At 38.7% G+C, this 27,644-nt stretch overlaps 1 protein-coding gene across 1 annotated transcript in view; it reads right to left on the bottom strand.

Annotated features, from left to right (window-relative positions):
- srbd1 (S1 RNA binding domain 1) overlaps positions 1–27,644 on the bottom strand; it is a 50,753-nt gene that overhangs the window by 14,357 nt on the left and 8,752 nt on the right. Inside the window, exons 10-16 of the mRNA XM_085296379.1 lie at positions 23,913–24,016; positions 22,887–22,994; positions 22,567–22,724; positions 21,193–21,283; positions 20,884–20,991; positions 7,151–7,242; positions 4,814–4,896 (exon numbers count right to left, since the gene is read on the bottom strand). Coding sequence (XP_085152505.1) covers positions 4,814–4,896; positions 7,151–7,242; positions 20,884–20,991; positions 21,193–21,283; positions 22,567–22,724; positions 22,887–22,994; positions 23,913–24,016 — 744 coding nt within the window. The remainder of the gene's footprint in view (positions 1–4,813; positions 4,897–7,150; positions 7,243–20,883; positions 20,992–21,192; positions 21,284–22,566; positions 22,725–22,886; positions 22,995–23,912; positions 24,017–27,644) is intronic.

The following is a 27,644-nucleotide window of genomic DNA, read 5'->3' as shown; positions in this document are numbered from 1 at the left end:
TTCTGCATCACCAAACTCAACCCCCACCCCTTCACAGATCTCCTCCCAGTTGTCAACAATCCACAATGTACTTGGCACCAAAGTGAAGTTGGGAAAACCAATTTTGAAGACAGACAGATAGACAATGGAGTGAAACTGCTGAGTGAAGTCATTCAGTTTCACATAATAAGTGAACTATGTACAAATAAACAAGGCTATTTGAAGGTCATGATCTTGACTGACAGCACTTTTTAAGGCCTCTGAGACCTGTATATGTATTCTACATATGGAGCCTTGGCTGAGTATGCTTGTGTTTGTGGATGCAGGCATTACTAATGTTTTAGGCCCCTAAATGTGGTCACAACAATTACTTTATGAAAGTCTAAGACAATATGCAGACTAATCAGTGACTCTTCTCTACAGGCATATTATCAAACTTGTCTTTCTTGAAGGGACAAAAAGCAAGTCTTCAATATAAAAATAAATTTTAATAACCATTTTTAAGATGAATTTTAAGGTTAGGTTACAGGTTAGGCAAGTAGTGCATACAGTTAAAGTAGTTAAAGCGTGGGAGTGTGCATGCACACACAAGAGTGATCATTATGGAAGCTCAGGAAGTTAAGTAATAGCTATCAGGTCTTTGTGAAAGGTGATAGAAAATCATAAAAACATGTCCTTGCCATCATATCACTGCTGATGAATGACTGGCATTTAACGACCTAACCAAGCACATACTCGTGTGCACAAACACATGCACGGTCACACATTACCCAAGGGAGTGCAAAACAGAACATGAGAAAACTAGAACAGAAAGCGCTTCAAGAGAGGCACAGGAAGTCTCATCTATTTAGGTTTTCACTTGGAAAATATCATGTTTGAGAATTTGGACAAAATACTCTATTCAAATGTTCCATTAACAAAAAGATTAGAGGTAATGTTTGCATTTTGTTTAATATAGATGAAAAATTAAGGACACAGTTGATTTAAATCATCATTTTAAGAACCAAAAAAATGCACCTTTCCTCCTCTCTTTTAAATAGTTTATTTCTTATTTGACAATTCTGCTGTTTGCTCTTGTTAACTATGAGGTTTGTGTGCTTTTTTCCCTTGAATATCCTACTATATAAACTAATTTTGATATAAAAAGGTAGCAATTAGAAAGCACTTACCAAGAAATTTAAACAAGGGAAAGTAAATTGTACAACCTTAAAATAAGTAGCCTGGCAGCCAGATATGTATTATTTATTGCAGAATAAGAAGATATTTGGCACAAGCCTCTGTAAATCCATTATACAAACAAAGATGCAAGGTTTATTCATTTAACACCCTGCTTAAATGCACAAACACTCAAAAACATGCTTGAACAAATCTAAAGGAAATCATTAAAATAGTATCTCCTAATGTTTTTGGCACCTTCTGCCAAGTCTTAAAGAGCTTGCTTTTTTTTTCCCACGCTCCAAAGCGACTAGGCAGGAACTATCAATCACTGTCAAGCCTTCATTTTTTATTCTTCTTCTTTCCCTGTGCTCTGCCTGCTCCTGTCTGCCCCATAGGCACTACCATTCAAGGGTGAAAAACATGCCAAAGGAGTCATAGACACTTTCTTCACAAGGGGTTTTCAGTTTCAGTTTTAATATGTGACAGTATTGTGCAGGCTCATGAAGAGGTACAGGATTAAGTTACTTTACTTACTGCTGCACAAAAGTATTAAACAGTTACGTTACTGTTAAAATTTCCAGGGAAAACACTTCCTAGGTTACTTTTGTGCTTACATTTGACTTGTGCTGTGTCACTGTATACAATGCTGTGTCACTAGTATTGCACTATAATGCTGCTGGCGGCACCTTGTGGCAACAGATTCACACTTTCGATGGCATCAATGACAGTGGCTCAATAGAAAAGACGTACAAAAAATGCCCTTGAATTTGTTCACACTTATAAATGCTGCCTACAAGCTGCGATCAGTTTTTTTTTTCTACATCCTTATAAATATCATTATCTCAGATTTCCTTGAAATATTGCACTATAATTTTGAGGTTGTATTACCCACTCCTAACACATTGTAGTATTTGAAAGAAAACATGAAATTAAAGGAAGGCAGATGAAGGGCATTAGTTCAGGTGTGTGAAGAGTTTTACAAAAAGTTAGAATTGGAAGAGAAAAACAATCAACAAAGGTGAGGGGAAGAATGACAGTTTCTTTAATATCCGGCTGGCGGGTAATGTTTTCTTACACAGCAGTGTGCGTCTGTGTGTGTGTATTTTCCAGTAGTTCATTTCACATCCCTGGGGATTTCCCAGCTGTCAACAGACCATAGCTACATAAAGGTGACTGACAGGTGGAGGTCTGGTTCAAAGGAAAGTTAGTGTCTAATTATTAAAGAACAGAAGACTCCAGCAATGTTTACACACTTAGTTTTCTGTACTGTGCCGATGTGTAAGTAGTCTTTTAAATGTCAGTGTCCTGTTAAAGCTAATGACACTGGCTCCTCATTCTGACATGTTTCTGGCTTTTCAGCATTCAAAAAAAAAAAAAAAAGGAAAACTGTCAGCCAGCGGATCCACAGTGAAAACAGCGTTCCCACCCCAATACTTGCGTCCAATCTGATTTTAATGGGCCTCACTTCTTTAGCCCTCAGCTCATTTCCGTCTTTCCCTCAGAGCTGTCACTCACTGGGTCAGCAGGGAGAGAGAAAGAGAGCGCATGCTGTGCCAGCTGTCTAGAGTTACATCTACCCTTATGCTTTTTGGGTCTAATGGCAATAAACTTTCCGAAAGCTCAAAAGGCCATATAAAAGAACTTGCTAGAAAACAAACGCATGCATGACTGCCCTATTCTCACACATATACATTCACGTATACACCAATGCAAATGTATGCACACACATTACATACTGACTCTGAAAAAGGATGGGAAGAAAGTGTGTATGCTTTGCGTGAGCTCATACACAGGTCAAGATGATGTCCCATCTCATATCTGTCAGCACCCAGAGTTTATTTACTCGGTAAGATTAGCATTTGTTGACCTAGTCACATGATCTGAGAGCGGGAGGTGCAGAACCCTGAGCACCCTAGAGAGTCAAGATCAGGACGTGATGAGAGACACGGGCCTGTGACCTAACACACACAGCCATGCACACAATCATTTGAACAATATGACCTCCTCCTTTTACTTTCAAATGTTAAATTTTTCCCATCATTCCTTTACTTTGACTTTTGTCACCCTCTGCTGTTCTTTTTAACCCCCCTCCCTTCCTTCTCTTCTTCCACTGGTGAATTCTTTTTCTTAACACTGAAATATTACCCAAAGCAACACATGAAAATGCTTCTTACGCTCCTTGAATGACAGCTCTTGAAATAACCTTGATAAAAGATATCAGTGTATTACTTAGTTACAATTTACCCTGTACAATACTGACTTAGTGAGCAGAAACCTCCTCTCAGCAGATAAACAGCACCTCATCTGTTAGTTGATGAATGAAAAACCAACTGATAACAACTTCAGTCTCCTTTTTACTAAGCCAAAAGCAAAAATTCTTTTTCATCAATGACAAAAATATCTGCTTTTTTAGCAATTAAAATTAAATTAAATTAAAAGTTAATCAAAATAAAGTCAGTCCTACGGTGCATCAATTCTTCTCTCTCATCATTTCCCAGTGATTAAATGGGCTTCACATTTCTATTACAAAGAGGAATTCCACCAATTTAACACTAGACCTGAAAACTCACTCAGCCTTACAGTACATCAGCTCTTCTCTCTCATCACTGCCCAATAATTAAATGGTCCTCACATCTTTATCAGGAACAGGAATTCTACCAATTTAACAATATAACTGAAAAACAACTGCTGCAAAAAAGCACTACATGTTCTGCAGTTTACACCCTCTCTTCTACCTGCTTTAACTATATCCAATAAAGCCTTAAAAATAACTTTATTATTACTTTTTTTTGTAGTACATAGCATCTAATACTGGATCCATCATGTACAGCTGACAGTCGTTTATTGTGACCTTATTGTATTTGCCTGTGTCATCCTCATTCTTTTCCGTTTTCTACTTATTTCCATCTCCTCATAGCCTTTTCTTCCAAGACCACATGGAGAACAATACTGCATTCATAGCTGATGCTAACAGTAAGCTCACTGACATAATGCTCAGATTGCCTTTCTCGCACAATTACATACCCACTCGCAATGCAGAAAACCAACACTGAGCCAACTCCTGCTTCATACACACACACACACACACACACACACACACACACACACACACACACACACACACACACACACACACACACACACACACACAGACACTGGAAAGAGTATAAAAGAGTTGGCAGTGCACACAAACGGACAGAGAACGGCAATTAAACAAGCAAAAGCAAATGTCCAAACATACGTCATGCCTGATCTCCATTAATTGAATTAGTCATCCTTAGCATCATCTGTTGACACAGCTCTCAGCCAAGTTTATCTTCTTTGTCCCTGCTTGCCTGTTTTGCCTTTTTTCCTCATCCCTCTCATCGCTTTTTCTTTTTAGGACTCAGTTACGTTTCTGCTCTCTTGGTTTTGCCTAAAAGATAAATGTCGCACCTAAACTCTAGTAAAAAGCAACTTGTGCTTTGGAGGATGAAAGGATAGAAATGCAAATGCATGATTACATTATTGTTGGTATGAAATATTTGATCTGGACTCTCCTAAAAAGACCATCTTTGATAACTAAAGTAAATACGAAACATTAAAATCAAAATAAACATAAGTGCCTTATTGTACACCTGGAATATTTGTCTTCATTGACAAAAGCAGACAATCGAAAAGCTAAAAGCTAACTTACCTGATATGTTCCAATGCCTATGTGTTTGGGATCAATCTTCACAAGCTCAGCCAGCGGATCTTGGACACGTCTTCCAATCGACACTGCCATCACACACACACAGACACACACACACACACACACACATGAGATACCTCTACGTCTCATGGGAATCCGTGGTTTGTGTTTTTCATAAACTTGGTATTTGACTCACAGTTATTGAATATGCAAATCCATAGTAGTATGCGTAATTACTCGATATGCTAATTGTCTGCATATTACTGTGTTGGCCTGAGGGCAGGCCAAACCTAATTGTCATTCCTCCACCCCCACTAATAATAATTAAAGCTGGCATTCAGCTGGAGTTGCTGCACCTGTCATTTAGCTTGCTGATAGATGTTTGAGCCATGAACCTTTAAAAACACCAATTTATCCACTTCTGTGCCCTCAGGCAAAAACAGTCAAACGTAGCACACAAACAAATACACAATACTCCTCAACCAACGTTGGGTTTGTTTTATGACAGAGTCTTTAAGGTTTAGATCACACGTCTTTTCTGATTTTCTAAATGACAAAGAGAAAAATTACAATAATCTTATTCACATACACACGGCATTTCCCCACGAGCACACACCAAGCGGAGAAGAATAACACAACCAATCAATTGTGTACTTACATAACCATGGGCAAGACAAAGGGGATGCCAGCTCTGGGCGTTACCGTACACTGTTATGTCTTTTCCATTTATATAATTTTTAAAAAGAGAAAAAGCAATATATACATAAATATTTTTAGTAGTTTGAGTTTCCTTAAAAAATAGAACTTAAAAAAACTGCTATACTCCCCAAACTTTGGCATCACAACACAATTATGACTAACGATTTGCTCATCCATTGATCAATTTCAGGGAACAGTTTGTCCCTTCATTTGTCCTTCCTTTCCTGCCCTATCCACCGTTTTGTGTATGTAGTATGCTGCATGGGATGCATCAGATTCTGATCTTTGAGGTGGAAAAGGCAGACAAAGGGAAGAATAGGATGTAAGAGAGGGAGTATGTCTGGAATCAATGGTCCTCCTCTCTCTCCTCTGGCTGCGGCAGGAGCCTGCTGCCTGAGATAATATTTAGACAGGGATGGAGTTTCAACCCTAGCCTTGCTCAGTACACCACCAAAACTCTCCTATACTCTTTCCATTTATTCCGTCTCTAACCCCCACCCCCCCTCGGAAGGGAGGTTATTTGTAAATGGAGTCCAGCAGAACTCTCCAGCACTTATTGAAAGTTTATGAGCCAAATACAGTACTACAAAAATGGGAAGCAATGAAGAGCACAACAACTGACGAAGGCCCTGGCCAGACACATTACTCAGGAGAAAACGGAGACATCCAGCCTTCTGGTGAGACACTGATGATGTGGCTGCACAGTTTTTGTTGCAGAGCATGAACTGAGAAAGAAAATGAACTGCTCGCACTCCTCTCAAACATCATTACTCTCAATCAGATCATGAGCTGAAAAAACTTGATTACAACAGGCCAACTTTTAAAGAGATGCAGCATGTCTGCAATGAGTGACTGAAAACCAGTTAGTAACAGCAGTCCTCTGATCAGAGGGGAGACGGGAGGAGCAGAAATAAGTGGAACAAAAACAGTAATCCCTGGAAATGGGTAAAATATTACCTATTTCCACTAGGTGTCCCTAATCTCACAATAATCAGTGTAATAAGTCAAAACACCCCCCTGCATACAGTGTTACACAGCCATTCATTTAGACTAAGGCAATAGCAAAGATACCCCCGAAAGGCAAAACAGACACACACTGTTATTCATGGTGTCGAGGCTTAGCATCCAAATATAAATTCAGTAGATTTCTTGAGGTTTTCGTTATGGGTATAAATATGGCTCTCTGCAAGTGCTCTGTGCTGCTGACCACAGGATACTAGTGAGGAATAATCCAGCCTTGGCTGATTTATGGTTTTTATAGAGGAAGTCTGCTGGAAACATTTATTCTCCAAAACTCAGTGTGATTCCTTTATATTCTACTGTGTTTTCAATGACGTAGTATGTGCAGAGAGTTAGGAAGAATTGGCAAGGGAGGCAGAGAGGTAAAGCAAAGTTAGGGCGACAGAGGAGAACCAAAAAGCAATGCCAGAAATTCACTGATGTATGAAAGCATTATGCAAAAAAAAAAAAACCAAAAAAAAGGTGGAAAATAAAATTGAAGCTGAAACCAGTGGACATACAGCTGTTCCTGACTACCAAATTTCCAACCTTATTCATATTGCTATCCACAAAAACAACACATTAAACCAGGAAAAATCTACTTGCTACTTGACAACAATCAAGCTTTGCAGCTTGGTGTACCTGCACTCCTAAGGTTAGGGTCCAGGTCTGGCATCTCTTGGACTGCCTCGGGACTCACACTGTAGATGGATGCTCCTGCCTCATTGGTTATACTAGGGAAGATATGGGAAAGAAAGAAAAGTAAGAGTTAGAAAAGTAAAGGATGTCTTTGGGAAGATACTGGCAGAGATGTACAAAGGAAAAAGGGAAAACATACAGGTTCGACAGCGGGGGGAAGGTGAAAAAGAGGTGAGAAAGATGGGTTTGCATAGGGAGAAAATTGTGAGTTAAGGAGAGGGAGGAGGAAACTAATTAAAACAGCTATTACTACTTGAGAGACATCATCATAATTAAACATGACTTACATCTTTAATAATGTACTTGAAAAGTCCTTAAAACAGTTACTTTATTTGACTCTAGTTACCCCCTTTGTAGCCATGACAAGCCAAAATAGCATCATGACTAGTAGTCCTGCACCCTTAACATTAAGATCTCAGTTACAGTCTTTCAAATGCCTTTAAGTATTCTGACACTTGGCAGCAGGTGTAAAAAAACAACTTGCACTCCAAATACATGTATGAGTCACTGCCTCATGTACCTATGAATACTTAACATGTTCAGAAGTTAGCGAGTCAGTTGGGTGATTGAGTCAATTTGCCCACTGTATGGTATGCACTTTAGGCAACTATAAATTCACAGCCATACATTTTTCTGCATATATGATTCAGAGTACGGTCACTTTTCCACACTGAACTCTCACAAAAGAAAGTGTGACTCAGTAGTAAGATACCGAACCTCTTTACAGCAAATCGTGTGGCACTTCTGCCATCTAGTGGTAGTTTTGGCAGCCTCTATAGAGTATTACTATAGACAAGGGATGTCAAACTCACTTAACCTCGTGAGCTACACACAGCCTATTTTAATCTTAAGTGAGGCATAGAAATGCTACTTCTCTTTCTGTCAGTGTAAAGAAACATAACTAAACATTTAATCCCTGAGATGTCTCAACATAACAAAAAGAAGTGCAATTTCAACAGCACGCTTCATTTTTCTACGTGATAAATGTGTGAAATTACAGAAAAATAAATAATTTTACAGACTGTCCTTTATTTATAAATCGAAAAGTTTTTGTTCATTCACAACAAAATGTGAAATTTATATAACAGAAAGTGACAAACATATTAGTAATTTATTAGTTTATTAGTTTTATTAGTTTATCTATTACTTAAATACTTTGGTGCATTATAAGTGTCAAAGGGGTAGGTCTATATCACTAGGGAACAAAAGGAAAAGCTGTTAATGTAATCAAAATACAATTAAAAGTTCAAAATGCTGCATTCATTCACATTTTCCAAAGCCATGTCAGGACTGAGACATGATGTCAGACATACCAAGTTTCAACTAAGTCCTAAGTAATATAATTCTTCTTTCTGCCCAGTTATCTATAAATTTAAGTAACATAAAAAAAATCCATTTACATGTTGCTGCAGAAAGAAAATCGTTAGAATTATGCATAAAGTTAGAAAATAAAACCAACAGTCTGCCTTAATACTTCACATAATTAACCATTAAATAAACTTTTAACGACTCAACTGAAGTCAAGGTCTTTGACAATTCCAGCATTGTTATATTTCATATATATCTTATAATTAAATTCCTGGCAATATAAGGTTAACATGCTACGAATTATACAATTTCCCTGTTAATGCATTCAGTCTAAAGTAGGCTGCTTATCATCCATCACCACACTTGCAAGATGGTGGTACAACAAAGCCACTGATACCCATGTTAATGTTGGTGACACACAAATGAAACTGCCAAATTGTTTAGTCGTCCTATTCTCTTGAAGGGGACTTGGAGAAAGAAAGAAGGGGGAGTTCCCTCAGGGCTAACCAATATGACAAGAGGGTCGTCCCCTCCCCTATGTCCAAAACTAAGGTCTTCCATAGTGCGCTCACACACACAAACACACACGCGTGCACATATACTATCCCAGAGGCCTAGACCTTGCTACAACAATCTTGCCAATTATAAGTATCTCATTAATGAGGAGTGGCAGAGGCCGTCTGATGAGAATCGCATTTAAATTAACTTGTCTGTCCACCCTCCCTTTTTCTTTCTCCTTCCCAATATCTTTATTCAGCCCTTTCTCCATTACACTGTTCTTTTTGTTAACCTCCCATCCATCGCGCTGACAGCTGACATATCGCCATGGTGACACTACTAACGAGCAATGGCACATGACCTTCAAGGAGGTCAAAGCAAAGCTGGTCATTAACCTGACACACATGGGCTCGCGCAGAAACATGCAGGCTTGCAGAGACACAAATTTACATGGTAGGTAATGCAGATTAAGACCAGATTAAGATTTCACTTATATAAACAAAATCATTCACTATACCTAAATCTCAATTTTCCAACAGCAAATGCAAAGGGCCAAATAATTATATATGTATTTATATACATATGAATGTGTATTTCCCAACCCTGATCTCTCTCTCTGCCCCCAAAACAGAGTGGGTAGGTCAATGAGGTGTAGCACCTACACCGTTTGTTTTTCAAGAAAAATTACAACAAGAGAGAGAGAGATGCTCTAGACAGAGTGAAAAAAAATGATGGTACAATGAAGCATACACAGGACATATGAAAGTTGAGAATAGGGTGAGAGAAGAAAGCAAGGCCACCAGCCCCTATCACGTCTGACTTAATTAAGGCTGCTGCTGGGGCATCTGGGTAACCACTGTCATAGATACAGCTCTGAGCCCTCATCGCCATAGCATCTATGACTGCAGCCATAGTGAGGGGATCGCCCTGGCAGCCAGCAGAAGGTCATCTGTGGTTGGATGGTGGATGAATGGACAGATAACACACACACACTCTCTCTCTCTCTCTTTTGTATACAAAGTCAGTGGTTGCCTCTTGGTGTGAAGCAATGATTTCTGCCCCTGTAGGGATATCGTTCACTCGCATGTTCATTTGCTCTCTTAATTGTACACAAACATAAATATAGACTTGCCTTTAGCCATGCCCTTTCCTGGGGGAAAGTCACACACACACACACACACACACACACACACACACACACACACACACACACACACACACACACACACACACACAATGACTGGCATCCTGCTACTCCTCAAGAAAACAGAACTGTTATTAGCCACAAAACCCCAACTCAACAACTTGAAGAAAGGGATGCTGTAACTGAATATCTGTCTATTTAGATGTTTGTTGTTTAGGCCCTATGGTTTTATATTTCACTAGTCTGATATTTCTCTTTTTAATTTGGAAATACCCTTACACTTGAGATGCTTCAGTTCACATAATTGTTGCCAATTTTGGAACGTTTTATACCAATTATATGCTTTTTTCATAAAAGGAATCAATAACAAAAATCAGTAGACAGGAGTGCTTTGCCTCTCACACTTAAAGGAGCTGTAGCACCAACAGTCCGCGCACAGTCAATTACCAGCAGGTGCAGTCACTTAAGAGAGTAAATCAAATAAAACATGCCTAGTAAAGAATATATACAATATATATGTGTAAAATACATAATATGACCAAATGCTGATGAATAAATCCCCCAAAACTGATTCTGTTTATCTGGATGTAGCCTTTTCAGTGGGAGAAATTATGAATTTAAAAAAGCATTCTGTGTGCTGCAAAGATTAATACCTTTGAAATCACCGATTTTGTAATTCAGCTGGACAACTAACCTAAACCTACATCCAAAGCAGAGATATTTTTTAGAATGAAGATGAGGGATATAACTGCCAAAAGTCAGTCACTTGAATTCAGCAAGACTTTGCATGCATTTCACTTGCTTAAAAGAGATCCCATATAGAATGCGAGTGTAGGTGGCTGCAATCTGCTGCTTAATATGCAAAAGAAAGCAGCAAAGGGTACTGATCTCCAATACCTTTCTCTCTGTGTTAATGATACCCAGTCAAGCTGAAGTAGAAACCTTCTTATTTACTGCTTTACTTAAATATGGTAAGGAAAAGAGAACGCAAAATTTGTTGCCCAAATATGTCTAACCTGGACCATGTTTTCTATTCCAGCAACTGTGTTTGTGTTCAGGATACTTGGATTGGCCTCATTTTATTGCCTCAGAATGAGCTGTAACATCAGATGTTGTCACCCAAAAATAAATTTGCACGCACACGCACACACACACACACACAAAAACACACACAGTAAGTTTCTCTGTCCCAGCTGCTCAAACAGCTTCGTTCCATTGTTCAGTCAGCTGCAAAGCTTGACCTGAGGGAGACAAATTGAGGGATGCGCCATATCGCACTCTCTCTCTCTCCCTCTCTCTCTCGCGCACACACACACACACACACACACACACACACACACACACACACACACACACGTCGGTTCTGAAGACAATGACATTTTTCACAGAGAAAAGCGTCCAAATGGCAGGTGTCAGAGGCCGTCAGTCTCTTTCGAGGCGCTAGAAGGCAGGCAGCCGAACGCACACACACATAAACTCCAACTGCCAGTGTGAGGCATGTCTGAAAAGAGCAAAGCCTCACAGACACTCACGTCAATCTGGTAGCAGGAAAGGCCTGCACTTGTGTCATACACAAAAGCATACACAACCACATGCAAACACGCAATACACACATGGCATGTCACACACATTCATCACACATTTTTGTCACACAAGACTATTGTAGGGAACCGTGTAGCCCTAGGGTGAAACGTGGGGAAGAAGGGACCGAGGCTGGCCACCAGTGAGCACGGTGGGAGGAGCGACAGGCCTGTGGCTCCTCAGAATGAAAGTGGCAGATATTTACTGTTCACCACCTGCAAATGCCAAGTCCTCAACCCAACCCAAACCATCTGTGACTATGTTAAGCTAAAAAAGTCCAAATAAACCTTCTTCAAAAAACAATACTGCTTGAATTATTTGTTTTTTTACAAGCCATTTACTTCAGTAATGGAAAGAGCAAAATATCTCCAAGAGCTCCGTGAGGATGAAATAGAAAGAGAGCAACAAAAAGCTTCCTGCTTTGTGCCAAAAAGAAAGGGCAAACGAGATCAAATGAAAAAGCTGTGAAGAGCACAGAAGGTGGGCACAGATGTCACAGTGCTTTTCATGCCCTTTAGACTTTCACACTTTGACGGGTAAAAGGTTTCAAGGAAAAAGTAGAAAGTAGCTATCCCACAATTATTAACACATAAGTCATGCCATCATAATTCATATCAAATTCATATTTTTTTGTTTCATTAAAAAAAAAGCATGGTAACACTGTGACTGATTAGAAGAAATGTCTACTATCTGCAATACATGAATGCATTTCTACTTTATACATAGTAACAGACAATACACATTCATTTTGCAACTAACTAAACTATTTATTTAACCCATCCTTTTAAGGTTAAACAAATAACAAATATACAGAATATGTATTTAAGTTGAAACTCTCAAGGTTCCTTAAATAATCACGATAAATGCAAATGATAATGTTTTTCTTCTGACCTGTAGGTTTTCCACTAACACACAACTTGGGTTTTGTTCAAAAACATTTAGCTAAAACAACCACATCTCAACCCCACGAGCCACAACCTGTCCACAAAGTATTAAAAGAGAATTTGTTACGTTATATTTTCTCCTGTCTGAAATGTTTACTCAATACTTCCACCATTTTCTGCATCAGACTCAATTCATTATGAATTTTAAGGCAAAGACATAACCTCTTTGTTTACCCGTGGGTTTATTTTCCTCTTCTAATATGAAGATGCACCCCAAAGCCAAGCTGAGGCCTTTCCATGCCTCTAAATCCATCTGTCCCTCTGCACCACCTCCTATCCAACCTTCAATGGGGCCTGAGTGCCTGGATGTCACTCAGTCATCGCTTGTCCTGCCACTGTATGTTCATCACTCTCTCAGCTTGGCCCTGGGAGCATGCCTGGACACAGGACATGACAGGGGATACACATACCCGCACCCACATACAGTCATAAATACAGTCTCCACCACTTTCCTCCAGGTCCATCAGTAGCAAGTAATAATGATCTCATCCCAACAGGAGCGAGCCAGAGGGCAAGACAGTCAAGGACTTATTGTAAGCGTGCCTGTGTGCCAGGGCAAACAGAGGCTGTTATTAGACACTGCTATTTGACTTTTTCTTCTGCTGCTTGTGTCAATCTCATCTACAGAATGAACCATTTAAGGAAAAATAATGACTAGCATGAGAAAGAGAAACGTCATAATACTTTTATCAACTAAAAGTACAACTTTGACAAAACCCACAGCTCAACGACAAGTCAGAAATGGCAAAAAAAGAGATTCAATTATAATAAACTGTAGCAAAAGTCACCATATAGACAAAGTAGTTTTATTACGACAGAGCACCACAAAAAACGATTTTATTTTAACACACTGCAATTTATCAGGTCATTTATTCAATGCAACAGGACCGGTGGTTGGAGTTGTGACATGTAGGCCCGCAGGATCTGATTGTGTGTTTATGAAAAAGGATAAGAGGGTCAGTCATCCTATTGCCTTGAGGAGCAACAGAGAAAGTGGTCAAGAAATTGGATGTCGTTTCTGTTTGCCTTTAGCAGTGGTCAGAGTGCGTGTGTATCATCACAGTTGCCCAAAGATCTCCCTAACCTTACCCCACATATTCTTGCCCTCTGATATAATAACATCAACCTATTACAGCCAAACACTGTCAACTTGTTAGCCTTAATGCTCAAAGCCCAAAACATGCAAAACAGTGAAATGCAACGGTAAATGTATCGCAGTTCAATCGTAACACTGTGAAAACAGGAAGTGTTTAAAACTGACTTGCAGATCAAATTTAAGCACAATATTTTTGCACTGAACCCTCTCAGCTTTTTGTCATTTGTAAACCTCAGTCCAATTCACTGTGCGTACGTGCATTCGTGCGTGCGTGCATGTCTTTCCTACCAGTAAGATTCCCCCACAAAAATCTGGAAACCACCTGACGAAAGTGACAGAGACCACATATCATATCACCAAGCACAACGCTACATCACACCAACACACAAACATTTCCACTCGAGCATCTGTCTGGTCCGTGTTGTGCACCTTTGTGAGCTTTGACAAAGCCTGCATGCTCTATCAGTGTTAAAGCACAATGACAGCTGAGGTCAAGCTGCTCTAGCCAGGCAAGTAGGAGAAAGAAAGACACACGCACACATACTGAGCAGTGAGCTAGCAAAGAGCAGGTGTTAATGACAATGCCCAGGCAATCAGAGCAGATGCACTCTGGTTAGGTCACCTAAAACCTAGAAAATAGTTTACTCAAGTCAGAAATTTGGAGCTTCCTTCTAATGTGTCCCAGAATGATGTCCAGCAGGAGGTCTTAACATTATCCAGGCACAGCTGTATGGCAAGTAACCTAATGTGCATTCAGTGAGGGTCATCATCGCCACAGACAAACCTTGTCAGCTTAATATTACCTCATGCTGTATAATTTCCTGCAGATTACTGGTCATCCATAGAGGCATAGTTCAAGCTTAATCATGCAAGGTTACTGTGTGGTGAATCTTATAGGACTATGAAGAACCAGATTGTGTGATATAATTCTTACATGGCAAAGACAAGAAAAGAAAAATACAGGAAGCAACACTGAAGTCCTTAAAAGCTGTCATACTTAATCCTCCACTGCTAACATCTAAATATATATTTTTTCTAATGATAATCCTGTTTCAATAACCTTGAGTTGTATGCTAGTATATACTCCTTAAACGTCTTTGTACTATGTCAAAACTCACAATCTTCTCTTGAATATAAAAGGTTTTATATAATTTGAATAAAATATAAATTAACATAACAGAGATTATCCGCTTAACTGGTCAACTAGAAGCCAAGTTCGCTCACCATCTTTTTCATTAAATAAAAAAAAAAAAACAACAAAACAAAATTTAAGAGAACTAGGCCTAAATTATTATGGAGAGGATGTTGAAATCAGACACAAGTATGCACATTTTAGGCAGTTTGTTCAATTTACCTTTGTTAAAAAAAAGCCTTGTATAGCCACAATGATAGCATCAACCCACTAAAATATTTATGATGTCATATGCTTATTATGAAAAAAAAATCCTGAGAGCAAATCAGTGCTGAAAAAATTAATTAACTGATCAACAAAATATTTATTCAGCAACAATTTTAATAATCACTACTGGTTAATTTCACATTCCAGCCTCTCAAATGTGAAGATTTGTTGCTTTTCTCTATTGAATTACAGAATATTAAACAGCTGAAAGCATAAAATAATGAAAAGATTAATTGCTGTGATAGTATTTCTCCATTTTGAATTTGCTAAAGTTGTGATTATTAAAGAATCAGAATCATTTTTATTTGCCCAAGTTTGTGCACACAAACAAGTAAATTTGCAAAAATATAAACGTTACATTTAAATAGGCAGTATATACAAATAAGTTATATTTTTGACTTTCAGTAAGTGCAGAACTGAGTAGTGCAATGTGCATATGTGCCTATCACCTTCATATAAAAGGTACAGTAAGTAGCTTTCGGGGTTATTTATCAGAAAAAAAGAATGTTGTATTCATAGAAATACAATGATTGGTGTGTAATTACATCTTCTAACAAAGTGATGTGGACAAGACGGACATTGCCATTCTGCATAATCGCATTTTATGTATATGGCTGGATACCGGTCACATATGTTGTACACCTTATAAGTAACTTTATATTTAAAGATCACAAATAGGTCGTTCAAACTATATATAAGTATTTAACATTTGGACATCTATATTTACATCATCAATTTTTCATTCTGTCTTTCTCCCCCTCCACACATGCTCTTTCCTCCCTCATTTCCCCCTCCTCACCTTAAGCCTCATCTCTGGTACTAAAGTTAGAAAATGTGAATAAATATGCTTAGCTATCTTGGATATTCTTGCAGTCACTTATTCACTGAAGATAACACATCCGACACTACCATCTCTTAAACAAACTAACAGTAGGCAAGCTAAACAGCAGCAGCTGGTTATAAGCTAACATTATTCCAGCTAATGTAAGGCTCAAGTGTCTTGCAAATTACACTCTCCCTCTGATAAACAGCTTGATAACATTCTCACATAGTTATTCACCAAGTATCCCTGTAAAACAATGTTTAATCTATTGTTTCACTAAGTTCAGCGAACAGTGGCAAGAACATCATGATTACGAACAGAAAACCCTGGACACGAGCTTCACTGACTCATCGACTCTTATTGGACTCCTTTCACAAAGTTTTGCAGCTTGTTCCAGAAACAAATAGACATGGGAAAGTGGTATATTGACAGCTGAGGTAGACAGCGAAGTGACAGGCTGCAGTGCCAGCTAGAGTTGTTTGTCCCACATCAGCCACTGTAGCTAGGTTTATACACTTGAATTGGGAGAGGTAAGAAAACACAATTCAATTGACTGCAATCTGAAATCTACTAATATGGTGAGATTTACACACTGTACCTTTAAAAAAATCAGAAAGAACTACATATATGTTAATAATGGTGCTGTGTACTTTTTGTGGCCTAATGAAATTACTCCGTGCACTCCATTGTACATCATTTCTGCGCTATCAGGGAAACAAATAGGGGTGACTATTACAGCTGCACAGAATAAAACAAGCTTTCACATCTGTAGCTCCAAAATGACATAAAATGACAGTCTTACAGACAAAGACTCAAATCTGTGCACTTTTTTCACCATCTTTGGAAAAGGCCACACTTCTAAAGCATTATGGTGATGCGGAAGATGAAAGTTAGACTTAAACAGGACTAAGGCAAGGAAAACTGCATGCACACACACACACACACACACGCACACACGCACAGTCAAAATACAAGTAGGGATGTCCTGCAGGCTGCCATTTCTGGCTGTCATTCCATCTGAGCACTGAGGCAGAAGGACAGAGAGCGAAAGAGAGACAGGCGAGTAGAGAAGACAGGGTGGTGAAGGGTGGGGGTGGTGACACAATGAAGGCTCACAGGGAGACAGGAAGCAGACGGTGCAAATGAGGCCGGGGACTTTAATGAACTACGGCACAGTCAAAGCTGGCAGAAAAAGTGGAGGAAAAGAGAAGAGAGGGGAGGTCTAATTACCAACACATGTGTTTGCAGAGGTACACACAGAGCCAAACAAGCCAGCCCAACCTAATACCTCTAATGGTATTCTAGTAAAAATATTAAAATACTGGTAATGCCAAACTTTTACTGATTCTATTTAAAATGGTAATGGCATCATAACTAGCAGCAGATGACAAAAAAAGCAGGGTGAAAAACAAGGGCCACTAAAGGTATAGCAATGGTAACACAGGGAGAGTCACTCACTTTGTAAATACCCTGAAACCACTATTTTGTCTTCCTGGTTGTTTTCCACCACTGTGATTTGGCTAGCTACGGATTCCTAAAAACCTTCCTACATCTGTCAAGCAAAAAGTATTGGGCACCAATTTGGTATCACGTCAGCCTACAAAAGCTCATGCAAACATGCTAAGTATACAAGAAAATAGGTCAATTAATTACTTTGGGGTCATACACAGCCAGCACTAAGACCCCTACTGTTTCTGATGCTACACAGCTATTCTACATCACTGTCATCATCCTTGTGGTCACAGTAATGAGTATGTCTTAGTAGCAAGTCAGGGTCAGCTGTGGGTCAACCAGCAGGGGAGTGAGACCCTCACAGTAAACAACCATCACTCTTTGAGGCCAGTTATTCTTTAATCAGCCATGCAATCATTGTCATTCTTCAAGAGATGCTTCTGTCAAATTTGACACAATTAACCAGATATCTTAAAGGAGTATTAAGGAAAAACACATATTACTAATACAGCAGGTATTAGGATGTTAATCCATTTTAGATCAATAAATGTTGACAACTAGTATATTAACCAACAGGCTAGCTATACAATTTCCCCACCCCTAAAACTTTTTTCCATTTGTACCAGGAGAATGACTTCATCCAGCATAGAATGATTTTCCATGCAGCAGGAACGACAGAATAAAAAACATGCAGAAATAAGTGTATTGATATAAAACTGCTGTAACATAAATGTGAAGTATCTCAGTTACACAGTCAATTGGGTTAAAAACCCAATTGAAAAATTACAACTAATTTAAATCAACTCTACCTATTCTGCTAAGATGAGTGGCAAATTACCCAGCCACAGTTATGCCTTTTGGTTGCCGATGGCTACCAAAAACATCTGGTCAAGAGGCACCTTGCTAAGGGACATTTAACCAAATATTAGTGGGGACGTAAGTATACATTTGACACTGTGTGGATTAGAAAATATCAAAAATAAATTCTAACTTGAAATGTATGTTATCCAATCACCTCACGCTGGGAAAAGAACAGCTCAAAAAAATAATTAAAAGTCCAAAATTACCATAACAATTACGGATATGATGTGTGTATGTAAACTTATGACCACAACTCTAAATCCCAAAGTACGTGCAATACTGATACTGAACCAATCCTAGAGTTTTAACACTTTGGAATGAACCACTATTTAAGTATGGGCAGTTTTTGAAAATCTAGGAAAAGGATTCTGCAGGGCCAAAGAATGTTCAACTGAAGTTAAGAAGGGAAAGTCAGGAAAGGGATACATAATGTAAAACAAGGACCAAGGAGAATCAGATTGAGAGAGAAGGGAGCGAAGAGCAGCAAGAGCAGAATGTAGATTTAAATTCTGAAAAAAACAGACTGTATTTTAACATCTTTTTTTTCCCCATATCTTATTCATCAACTGTCCAAAGAAACCAGAGTGAGATATAGGACCAGATGATTCTGGAAAGATGTTATCTCTGGACGACAACAACCATTTTTCAATAACTAATGTCAAAACAACAGCTTTCTGTTCTTCTATAGTTCACACACTTGCAAATGCCTTTATTCCTCAAACCATACCAAGTTAAGGCAGACTCTTTACACATGTGCTGCGTACTCAAATGTGATTAATCACATTGAGTAATACAGGACATTCAGCTATCACCACATCAAACAGACATCCAAAGGTTCTTCTGTGTTGTGAAAAGTGTGAATGCCAAACAGCTGCAGCAAAAGAATGAACAAGAAAGGCATTATATCAAGATGTAAAATTTAGCTGCTCTGGAGGTGCTCAAAAGAAAAACCGTCTGTCAGGAAAATAATCAAGTGGACATTAACTTACTAAACGCCTCGCTTTCACTGTTTCTGTTCTAAAAAGACGACAGAAAATGTAACATGATAGAAAAAATATGGGCTATTATACCAAAAGCACAACCTTTGAAGTGTGTGTGTGTATATGAACTCCAAGGTGCTCAGAAAAAAAAAAATTATACATAGACATTCACATATCACTTAAAGTCAGTTTAGGCTGTGGTCCCACTTCTAACCCCAAGTCAACAAACACACATGGAACTCAGTAGAGAGTGAGCGAGATGGAGCAGGGAGAGGCCAGTGGTTATTATGCTTGGACACAGGTTCTGTGCTGTTATATTCTTAAGTTTGGACTGGGCCTGGTTACAGACACAACTTCAACCACAAAGCGTCTCTTTAATTGGACCAAAGCGTAACAAAGTCCAGATGGCTTTAATGGACAATATTCACTGGAGGACACATTCCTCTTAGTCTTACTCTGCATCTGTGTCCTGCTTTCTCGCTCACACATATAATGCTTTTTGTTTTTTATTCTTCTACACTTCTCATCACTGTTCTCCCCCACTGTTAATCTTATTCTGTACCAAGATCATAATAACTTAATAACTTATTAATCATCATAATACTATGGGGGTGGCTGTAGCTCAGGTGGCAGAGCAGGTCAGCCATTAATCAGAAGGTCGGTGGTTTGATCCCAGGCTGCCTCCTGGCTGCATGCCAAATATCCTTGGGCAAGATACTAACCCCATGTTTGCCTACTGGTGGTGGTCAGAGGGCCCGGTGGCACCAGTGTCCGGCAGCCTCGCCTCTGTCAGTGCGCCCCAGGGCAGCTGTGGCTACAATGTAGCTTGCCATCACCAGTGTGTGAATATGTGTGTGAATGGGTGAATGACTGAATGTAGTGTGAAGCGCTTTGGGGTCCTTAAGGACTAGAAAAGCGCTATACAAATGCAGGCCATTTACCATTTACCATAACAATTCCAGATCTTGCTGATACCTCCCCTCTTACTCCTCTTTCATAATGAAAGAGATTACACATTGGCAGTTAAGTTGTATAAACAAATCAAGGATATTTCAATAAATCACTTACTTAAAGGTTTTTTTAATATTTTGGTCCTAAAAAATCCTTGGGTGTTTTCTAAGAGTAGGAACCATGAGTGCAGTTAGCCTTGGCTTAGCCGAGCAGTGTGGCATGTTTTTTGCAAACACCATAGAGAGGAAAGACAACAGACAAAGTTAACTTTAAAAATAGTCAGAACAAATACAGTTGCAAATATGTATTAAACTTTGAATTATTTCAGCACCAGTTCAATTCAATTTGTTTCTGGTGTTACACAGATTCATAAAGCTTGAGCTTCACTTACTACTATGTAATTTTCCTTTCAGAAAAAAACACATATCTTGCAAACCATCCAAAAATATCTAAAGGTCCACAGTTTACAGCCTTCTGTTACTGTTTAAGATGCAAATCTTGCAAACCCAAGAAACATTAAACTGTGCAATAGAAGTCAGCCCTCTGGAGAGTCATCTATCAGCCATCTTTTATAAGCATTTATTTCTACTCAGGATAATAAATAATTTACGAACTATTCCAAAGTATAGTGGACCTTACCAATAGGACACATCCAGCGGGTGAAAATACCGCCGGGAGATGAGGTCAGCGAAGAAGGACTCTGTTTCCCGACATGCTGTCCCATTGCCAATGACAACCCTACTACAGCTAATATGGACAAGATGAAGAGGAGAAAACTGAGGATTAAGAAAAAAAACATCAACCTCTGAAAAACTGCAACTGGGTTTTGAGTTCCCTCCAGATTTTAATAATATACAGTTCAGTGGACTTTATAACACCAAGAAAGCAGACAAATACACAATCTGCACAGAAATACTATGATTAACAGTGACTCTTTAGTTGTAATACCTGTATTTGGTCATAAGGTGGCGTAATTTCTCTGCTTCCCTTGGTTGGTTTGAATTATGCAGGTACACAACATCAGTTTGGAGAATCTGACCTTGGACAGATAAAAGTAGCAAGAGAGAGAGAGAGAGAGAGAGAGAAATTACAATATTGCTGATATGTCACTATGATGACAAGAGGAATTTAACAGACAAAGATGTATGCTATAACGTAATGTCTCTTCCCTCTAAGTTGAGTACACAACCTATAATCCATCCAAGCTGCGCCAGAAAGTCAGTCACTTCACTGCTTCATTAAAAGAGAAGTTTAGATCTGAAGCTGTGAAATGATGTGAGCCAGGAGACACAAACCTGTGACCACACCACACGGTATTTGATACTATTTAAGTGTGCCAGCATGACTTTTGGCCACACAACTGGTAACCCAGAGGGTGGGGCAATCCCTTGCCAGTTTGAGGGCACAACCACTGAGTGACATGTCACTCAGTAAAATGGACACAGCACATACACATAGTTGTGTGCACACAAAAAAATAAACCCACCAGGTTCATGCCAGCTCTATCAAATCTAGTGGTGCCTGGTTACACGGCAACCTTTCAGAAAAAATCTTTGGCTTCATAATTTGCCCAGTAACAACTGGAAATGTGTGCCATTGCTATGTATATCCAGGTTTGAATTATCAATAGCAAAGGGAATTAAGCACAAGTGTCAGAAATCACAAGACACAAACGAGGGAAATAAAAATTCACTAGTCATAAATTTGAAAGGACACTTAAAAAGTGTGATAAAATACAGTTGGCAAAAGCAATGACGTGAATTTATACTTAGTTATTGTATTAAAATATGACAATGAATTGCATTAACTAAAAACAAACCATCTTGGCACAGCTGTTCTCCTGAGATACAATGCACTGCAGTACTCAAAACTTTCAAAAGGTTTAGGGTAAAAGGGTAAAAATACAATTCCCTTTATAGTTAATGGACAAAGGTGCTCTTTGGAAAGGGCTACAATGATTACAATCACAAAAAGCCTTTAGAGATGCTTTTTGAGCAGCAAAAATGGATGTGGCTCATGGCTTTGTCTCCCAGTCAGATAACGACTCAAAAACATTTGTTGCTCTACATCCAGTAGACCGAAGTCCAGGACAAAGCCCTGATTTGAATCCCTGGGTAAATCTGTGGGATTCTCCGATTCTAAATTGCCTTTATATTTCCATCTTTCTTCAACATCAATGTGATTTCATCATATCTTTAGCAATAAAATGTATTTTTTGTATTATTTGTGTAGGTACATGAGTATGCTTTTTATACACTGACTTGCAAAACCAAGAGATAGCTGACAGTGAGTCCACTTTTGTACATTTTTGTGTTTACTTACTAGTAGGTGAGAGAATTGCCAGCTTGCAGCCATGTCTGAAGCCAGGGTCCACCCCCATGATGACACAGCCTCTCACTGGACACACCAACAGGCGCTGGCGGAGGTTGCGCACAAACATGGCGATTGACTCCTTCTCCGCTGCACTCGTCAGCTTAGTCCTAAAGAGAGAAAATGCAAGATAGAGACAAATAGATAAGTTAAAGAAGAGAATGACAACATCAACAAAAGAGAAACTGAGAAAGGATCAAAAAAGGATCATGGTGTAAATGGAAAAACTGATATTGGGTGAAAAAACACTTTAAAATCCAAAATCCACTTACCTGTAACTCCTGGTGAGGAAAGGAAGAATAAGCCTTTTATATGAATCCTCCACTGCATTCCTAATGATTGCATGAAGTTCTTCTTTTGCAAATGTCTTTGGCCTCCACCTGCATTAAAGCAGTGGGGGTAAAGAGTGTGTTCTTCTGCAAGGCGTTTCTACTGCTTAACGTATTTTGTCAAAGCAAATGTGCCTTTGCAAACTGACTCTTGTGCTCCCAAGAGATGCTTTGCAAATGTCATCAAAAACCCAATCTGTACAGAACCTTTTATTATAGTTTAAACCAGGTGGAGTGTTCTGCTTGTCATATTTGGTGGCACATAAGGAAACTACTCCTTTAATCATGAGAAATACGTCTTATCATTAGAGTAACATTTTGTTACCTTGCTTACAAGATGCCTAAGAATATATATTTAAAAATGGATAGCGTACTTTACAAATAGTACTTACAAACAACTGCTATTTGCTTCTTTTTCTATTTTACTGATTATTTAAATGGCTATTTCAGAGTGGCAAAAAACAGAATTAGCAAAAGTTGCTGTTACCTAGGAAAGTGCTGTGCTACTCATGCTTCCCAAAACTAATATTAAAAAAGAATACTAAGAAAATATTCAAAATTATGAGAATTGTTGCTAATAATAATTTCTCAATGTAAAATCTAATTTAGAGATACCTGAAGCATAAGTCAAAAATAATGAATGGATTGTATTCAATTTGGAGTATTAAAAAATATTAAATTTTCATTTTTGTCCTCTTGAAAAGCAATAATGACTCTCCAGCCATTTCTTAGTATTTCTATTACCGACTTCAGCCACAGGCAAAAACAGCCACAAAACATACAGCACTGGTATCATATGTTCAGTTTTGTGCCTTTTGTACAAAAATCTTAAAGTCAACAACAGATGCCACACTTTCTGCCTTCTACAGTTCCAGTTTTGTATTAAAATTTTTAACAAAACATCATATGATCATGGCAGACACATGTGTCAGTGAGTGTAACAGTGTTTGTGTATTACTTGTGTCTGACCTGTTGTTGATGCACCACCTAGTGAAGTCACTCTTCACCCTGTCGGGGATGTTCACCTTCACTGTCAAAATCTTGAGACTCTCCCCTCGGTTAATAGCCAGCGTCTGCACATATATGCACGCATGAATGCAATACATATATTTCCACCAGTTACCGCACAGACAGTTAAACAAGACTCGCTGTTGTCCCTAAAACCAGCATCCACTGAAATCATAAATATTCAGATTAATTTATGTGTGTATATGTGATATACTTCATTTGAAGTATGATAAATAGCAACGGCTAGCAGAAATATTTTAGAAAAATGTATATTTTATGTGTATATTTTGTTTTAAAACACATAAGGCTCTGTCGCTTTAGTGCATGAACACGCTTTACTCACACAAACATACAAAAAAGAAAAAATCTTTGAAATCTCAATACACGTGCGCTAAAAGTGATGAGCCTAGGAGTATATCCCGTGGCCAGGCCTGTTTTGCTGTGCGGTCGTTCCCCCCTCAGAGGAACTGTTACATGCTGTTAAGCAAACAGTAGTAAGTGTCTGACCTTTTCAGTGGGGAACCTTTAGCCTGCCATAGAACAGGGCCAAGAAACAAGACGTCAATCTGGAGCCCAAGCGGAAGAAGCAAGCTGACAAATGCCACCACCATGCCACCATCAGCACTGAGACCGCAAGGCCTTCCCCCCACCCGCACCCACACAGTGCCACAACCATTACCACTCAGCAGCACCCTCGGAAGGGATGCGCCCATGTTCAACACACACACAAATAAAAACATAAAACACAGCTAATGGCATGGCAGAGACACGGATTAATGCAGCAAGTTTCCTTAAATAATGATGAAAGTTAAGATTTCTCCTGTGTTGACATGTTTCTCCCCAGAGCTGCCTCGCTGACTATGAAGAGATTTCTCAAAGAATCTTTATCAAAGAACTAAAGTTTAAGAGGTAGTCTAAAATAAAAAATTAAAAAAGGCAAAACACTTCCTTATCTTGGAATTTAGGAAAGCCCATGAGTGAAATTAAAGCAGTAAATACAAAACAAAGCCTTGTTAAATCTGCGCTCTTGGGCTTTAATTATTTTGGGTAATTAAGAATGACATATACTTTTATAGTGTTATTCATACGACACTGTCTGGCATCAACGTGTGTATCATCAACTAGAAATAAGAAAATATTAATAAAGTTTTCAGAAATTCAAGAATTCATAACACTTTAAGTAAATAGAAGCTGCACAGATAAACATAACAGTCTATCTATATACACAACACTATAATGTATGATAAAGATATAATTCAAATATGTATTTCTTATAAACAACTGCAAAAATGCACAACTGTACCAGAATTTTAGCTGCTGCTTCTAAGGTTTTATTGATATCACAACCTAAATGGAGGAAAAAAAGAAATCTCTCCACAGTGTAGTGGTTTACACATTCAACAGATCACCAGTTCAATTCCAGGAGAAGACACAAATTCCTTTGGTATTGCATCAGGAAGGGTATTCGGTGTAAACCCTTCGAAATCAAACATGCAGAGATACGTGCTGTGGCAAGCCTTGGTGAATAAGGGAGCAGCTGAAAGTAGCTTTCTGGAAAACAAACAAACACTAAATTCATCTTCCTTGTTGCTGGTATGTATTCCAAATTCAGCTATGGTGCCAACAAAAGTAAAAGATCTAAGTTCATCCAACAGCAATTTTTGTTCATGCTCAGGTTTTTTCTATAGCAGATGACGGTCCTCAGTGATGATAAACACCAGTGTCTGGTGCTTCTCTCACTTTCTCTCAGTTTCTATCTGAGTTGGGTCACTGATGGGACACACAGGGTGATCTGGAAGGAAGGGTGATGTGAGACAGAGTAAGAACTGTGTTTGTGTTTTAGATGGGCCCAGAGTGACAGGTAACCAAGTAGTGGCCAAACCCTGACAAGAGCAGACAGACCGTCTCTTCTAGATGCCCCTTATTCCTCCCACCAGCCCTGAAGGGAGGGCAGTCAGCCAACAACTATACTCTGTCTGTCTCCTTCTCTCTCTCACCCTTTCTTTAGAGGAATACTGTCATCAACACATCTATCCATCCGACATATCAAGGATAAACAAACAGACACACATATTCAGTGCCAACTTGCAGACTTTTTGACTTTGTTGACACACACAGGACACATTGTATATGAGTGACGAATGTGGTTGTATAACAGCTGAACAAAGCTGTCAGTAGAATGCTCAATATCCCTATATAAGTGAAGGCCAGTAGGATTAGAAATACAAAACTGGGCATATAATGGTCTGGATAAACAATAACCAGTAAAGTATATGGAATAATAAAACAAAAGTATCTTTACACAGTTTGATTTCATTTAAAAAATACGCTTTGTAAGGAACACACATGGAGTTTCCCATTCTCACTGTCGCACAGTGACGTGTTCTCACTACTGGTGATATGTCGCTTGGTTTAGGTAAAGGTAGCGAATAAATACATTAGGTGCAGAGCGTGAGGGAGGAAGGAGACAGGACACCTGATGTCCACTCGTAATCACTGATTACACAGACTTTGTACTACCCAGGTGGCAAAATAACATATTTTATATTTGACACATGAATCTGATTCAATATACCGCAAGTTGTACAAAGTTATAAAATCCTCAGAGCATCTCGGGCATTAAAACCATTACATAAACTCAAATATACCACATGTACAGTACACACACACACACACACAAACAAACAATTTTGCAGTACAAAATGTGAACATACAAATAATCTTGTTTTTCTCCGCCTGTCCATCAAAAACAAGTGTTTAATTGATAAAACAGTTCCATTTACCCAAGCTTCTCTGCAGGCAAGCCCCAGACTGGAGTGCTGAACTACCATTTGATCACAGCGCAAATCGCATTAAAAACAGCCCACTGCATGTTTAACAAATCTTCCCTGGCATACTCGAGAGCATAGCAGCTGCTAATAGCTATAAGGTAAACGTGTACCCTTCAAAGAAGGCCTCAAATCATGTTAGTCGGAATTAAATCTGAGCTAAAGAGGGCACAGCTTAGCCTGGTGTGTGGTGTGCTCTTACAAAACTGAGGAAGTTGGACAAGTGAAGAACAAAAGAAGTGGCAGGCGCAAAAAACTATCAGCAGATGAACAGTAACCGAAAGTCGTACCATTGGGAAACAGTAACAAGAGATTTTGAATGTCCTTCATGAAGCCTGGAGAACTATTCCTGGAGACTACATAAGTTTGCCTTAGAGAGTTCAGGCTGTGTTGAAGGATAAAATGATACCGACTTTTGAGCTTGTTGAAATTGTACAAATTCTGCTTTTGTCTTATATACGCTACAATAAATCACTGTACTTTTTCCCCCATTTTCACTCATAAGAAAAGTTGGATTTTTTGTGCCTGAAATCATTAGCTGATTAACAAGACAACAAAAAGTACTGAATTACTCATTTATTCCTATAATTTGTTTATATTTTCAGCCCTTTTTTCAAGAAAAGTTGAAAAATGCCAAACCAAAAAGTTTCAACTTCTAAAGTTCAGGAATGCACTCTTTTCCTTCACTTCATGTGGTCATAAAAATCAGTGACATGGATTTTAGAAGGCAGCACGAGAAAAATCATCCACCAAATCTGTTATTATGGATTCAGAATTAAACTGTCATTTCAAGCCCGTACTTTTGAATCAAGGTGAACACCTAATGTTCAGATGTTACCTTCTTGCTTAATTCTTTTCCTTAATG

Source organism: Mchenga conophoros, linkage group LG13 (genome assembly GCF_057382185.1).
Source record: "Mchenga conophoros isolate Kocher_MC1m ecotype Shallow Benthic linkage group LG13, M_conophoros_male_GT1.1, whole genome shotgun sequence".
Taxonomy (NCBI): domain Eukaryota; kingdom Metazoa; phylum Chordata; class Actinopteri; order Cichliformes; family Cichlidae; genus Mchenga; species Mchenga conophoros.
Note: the sequence above shows the minus strand (reverse complement) of the source record. Positions and strands in the feature narration are given on the sequence as shown.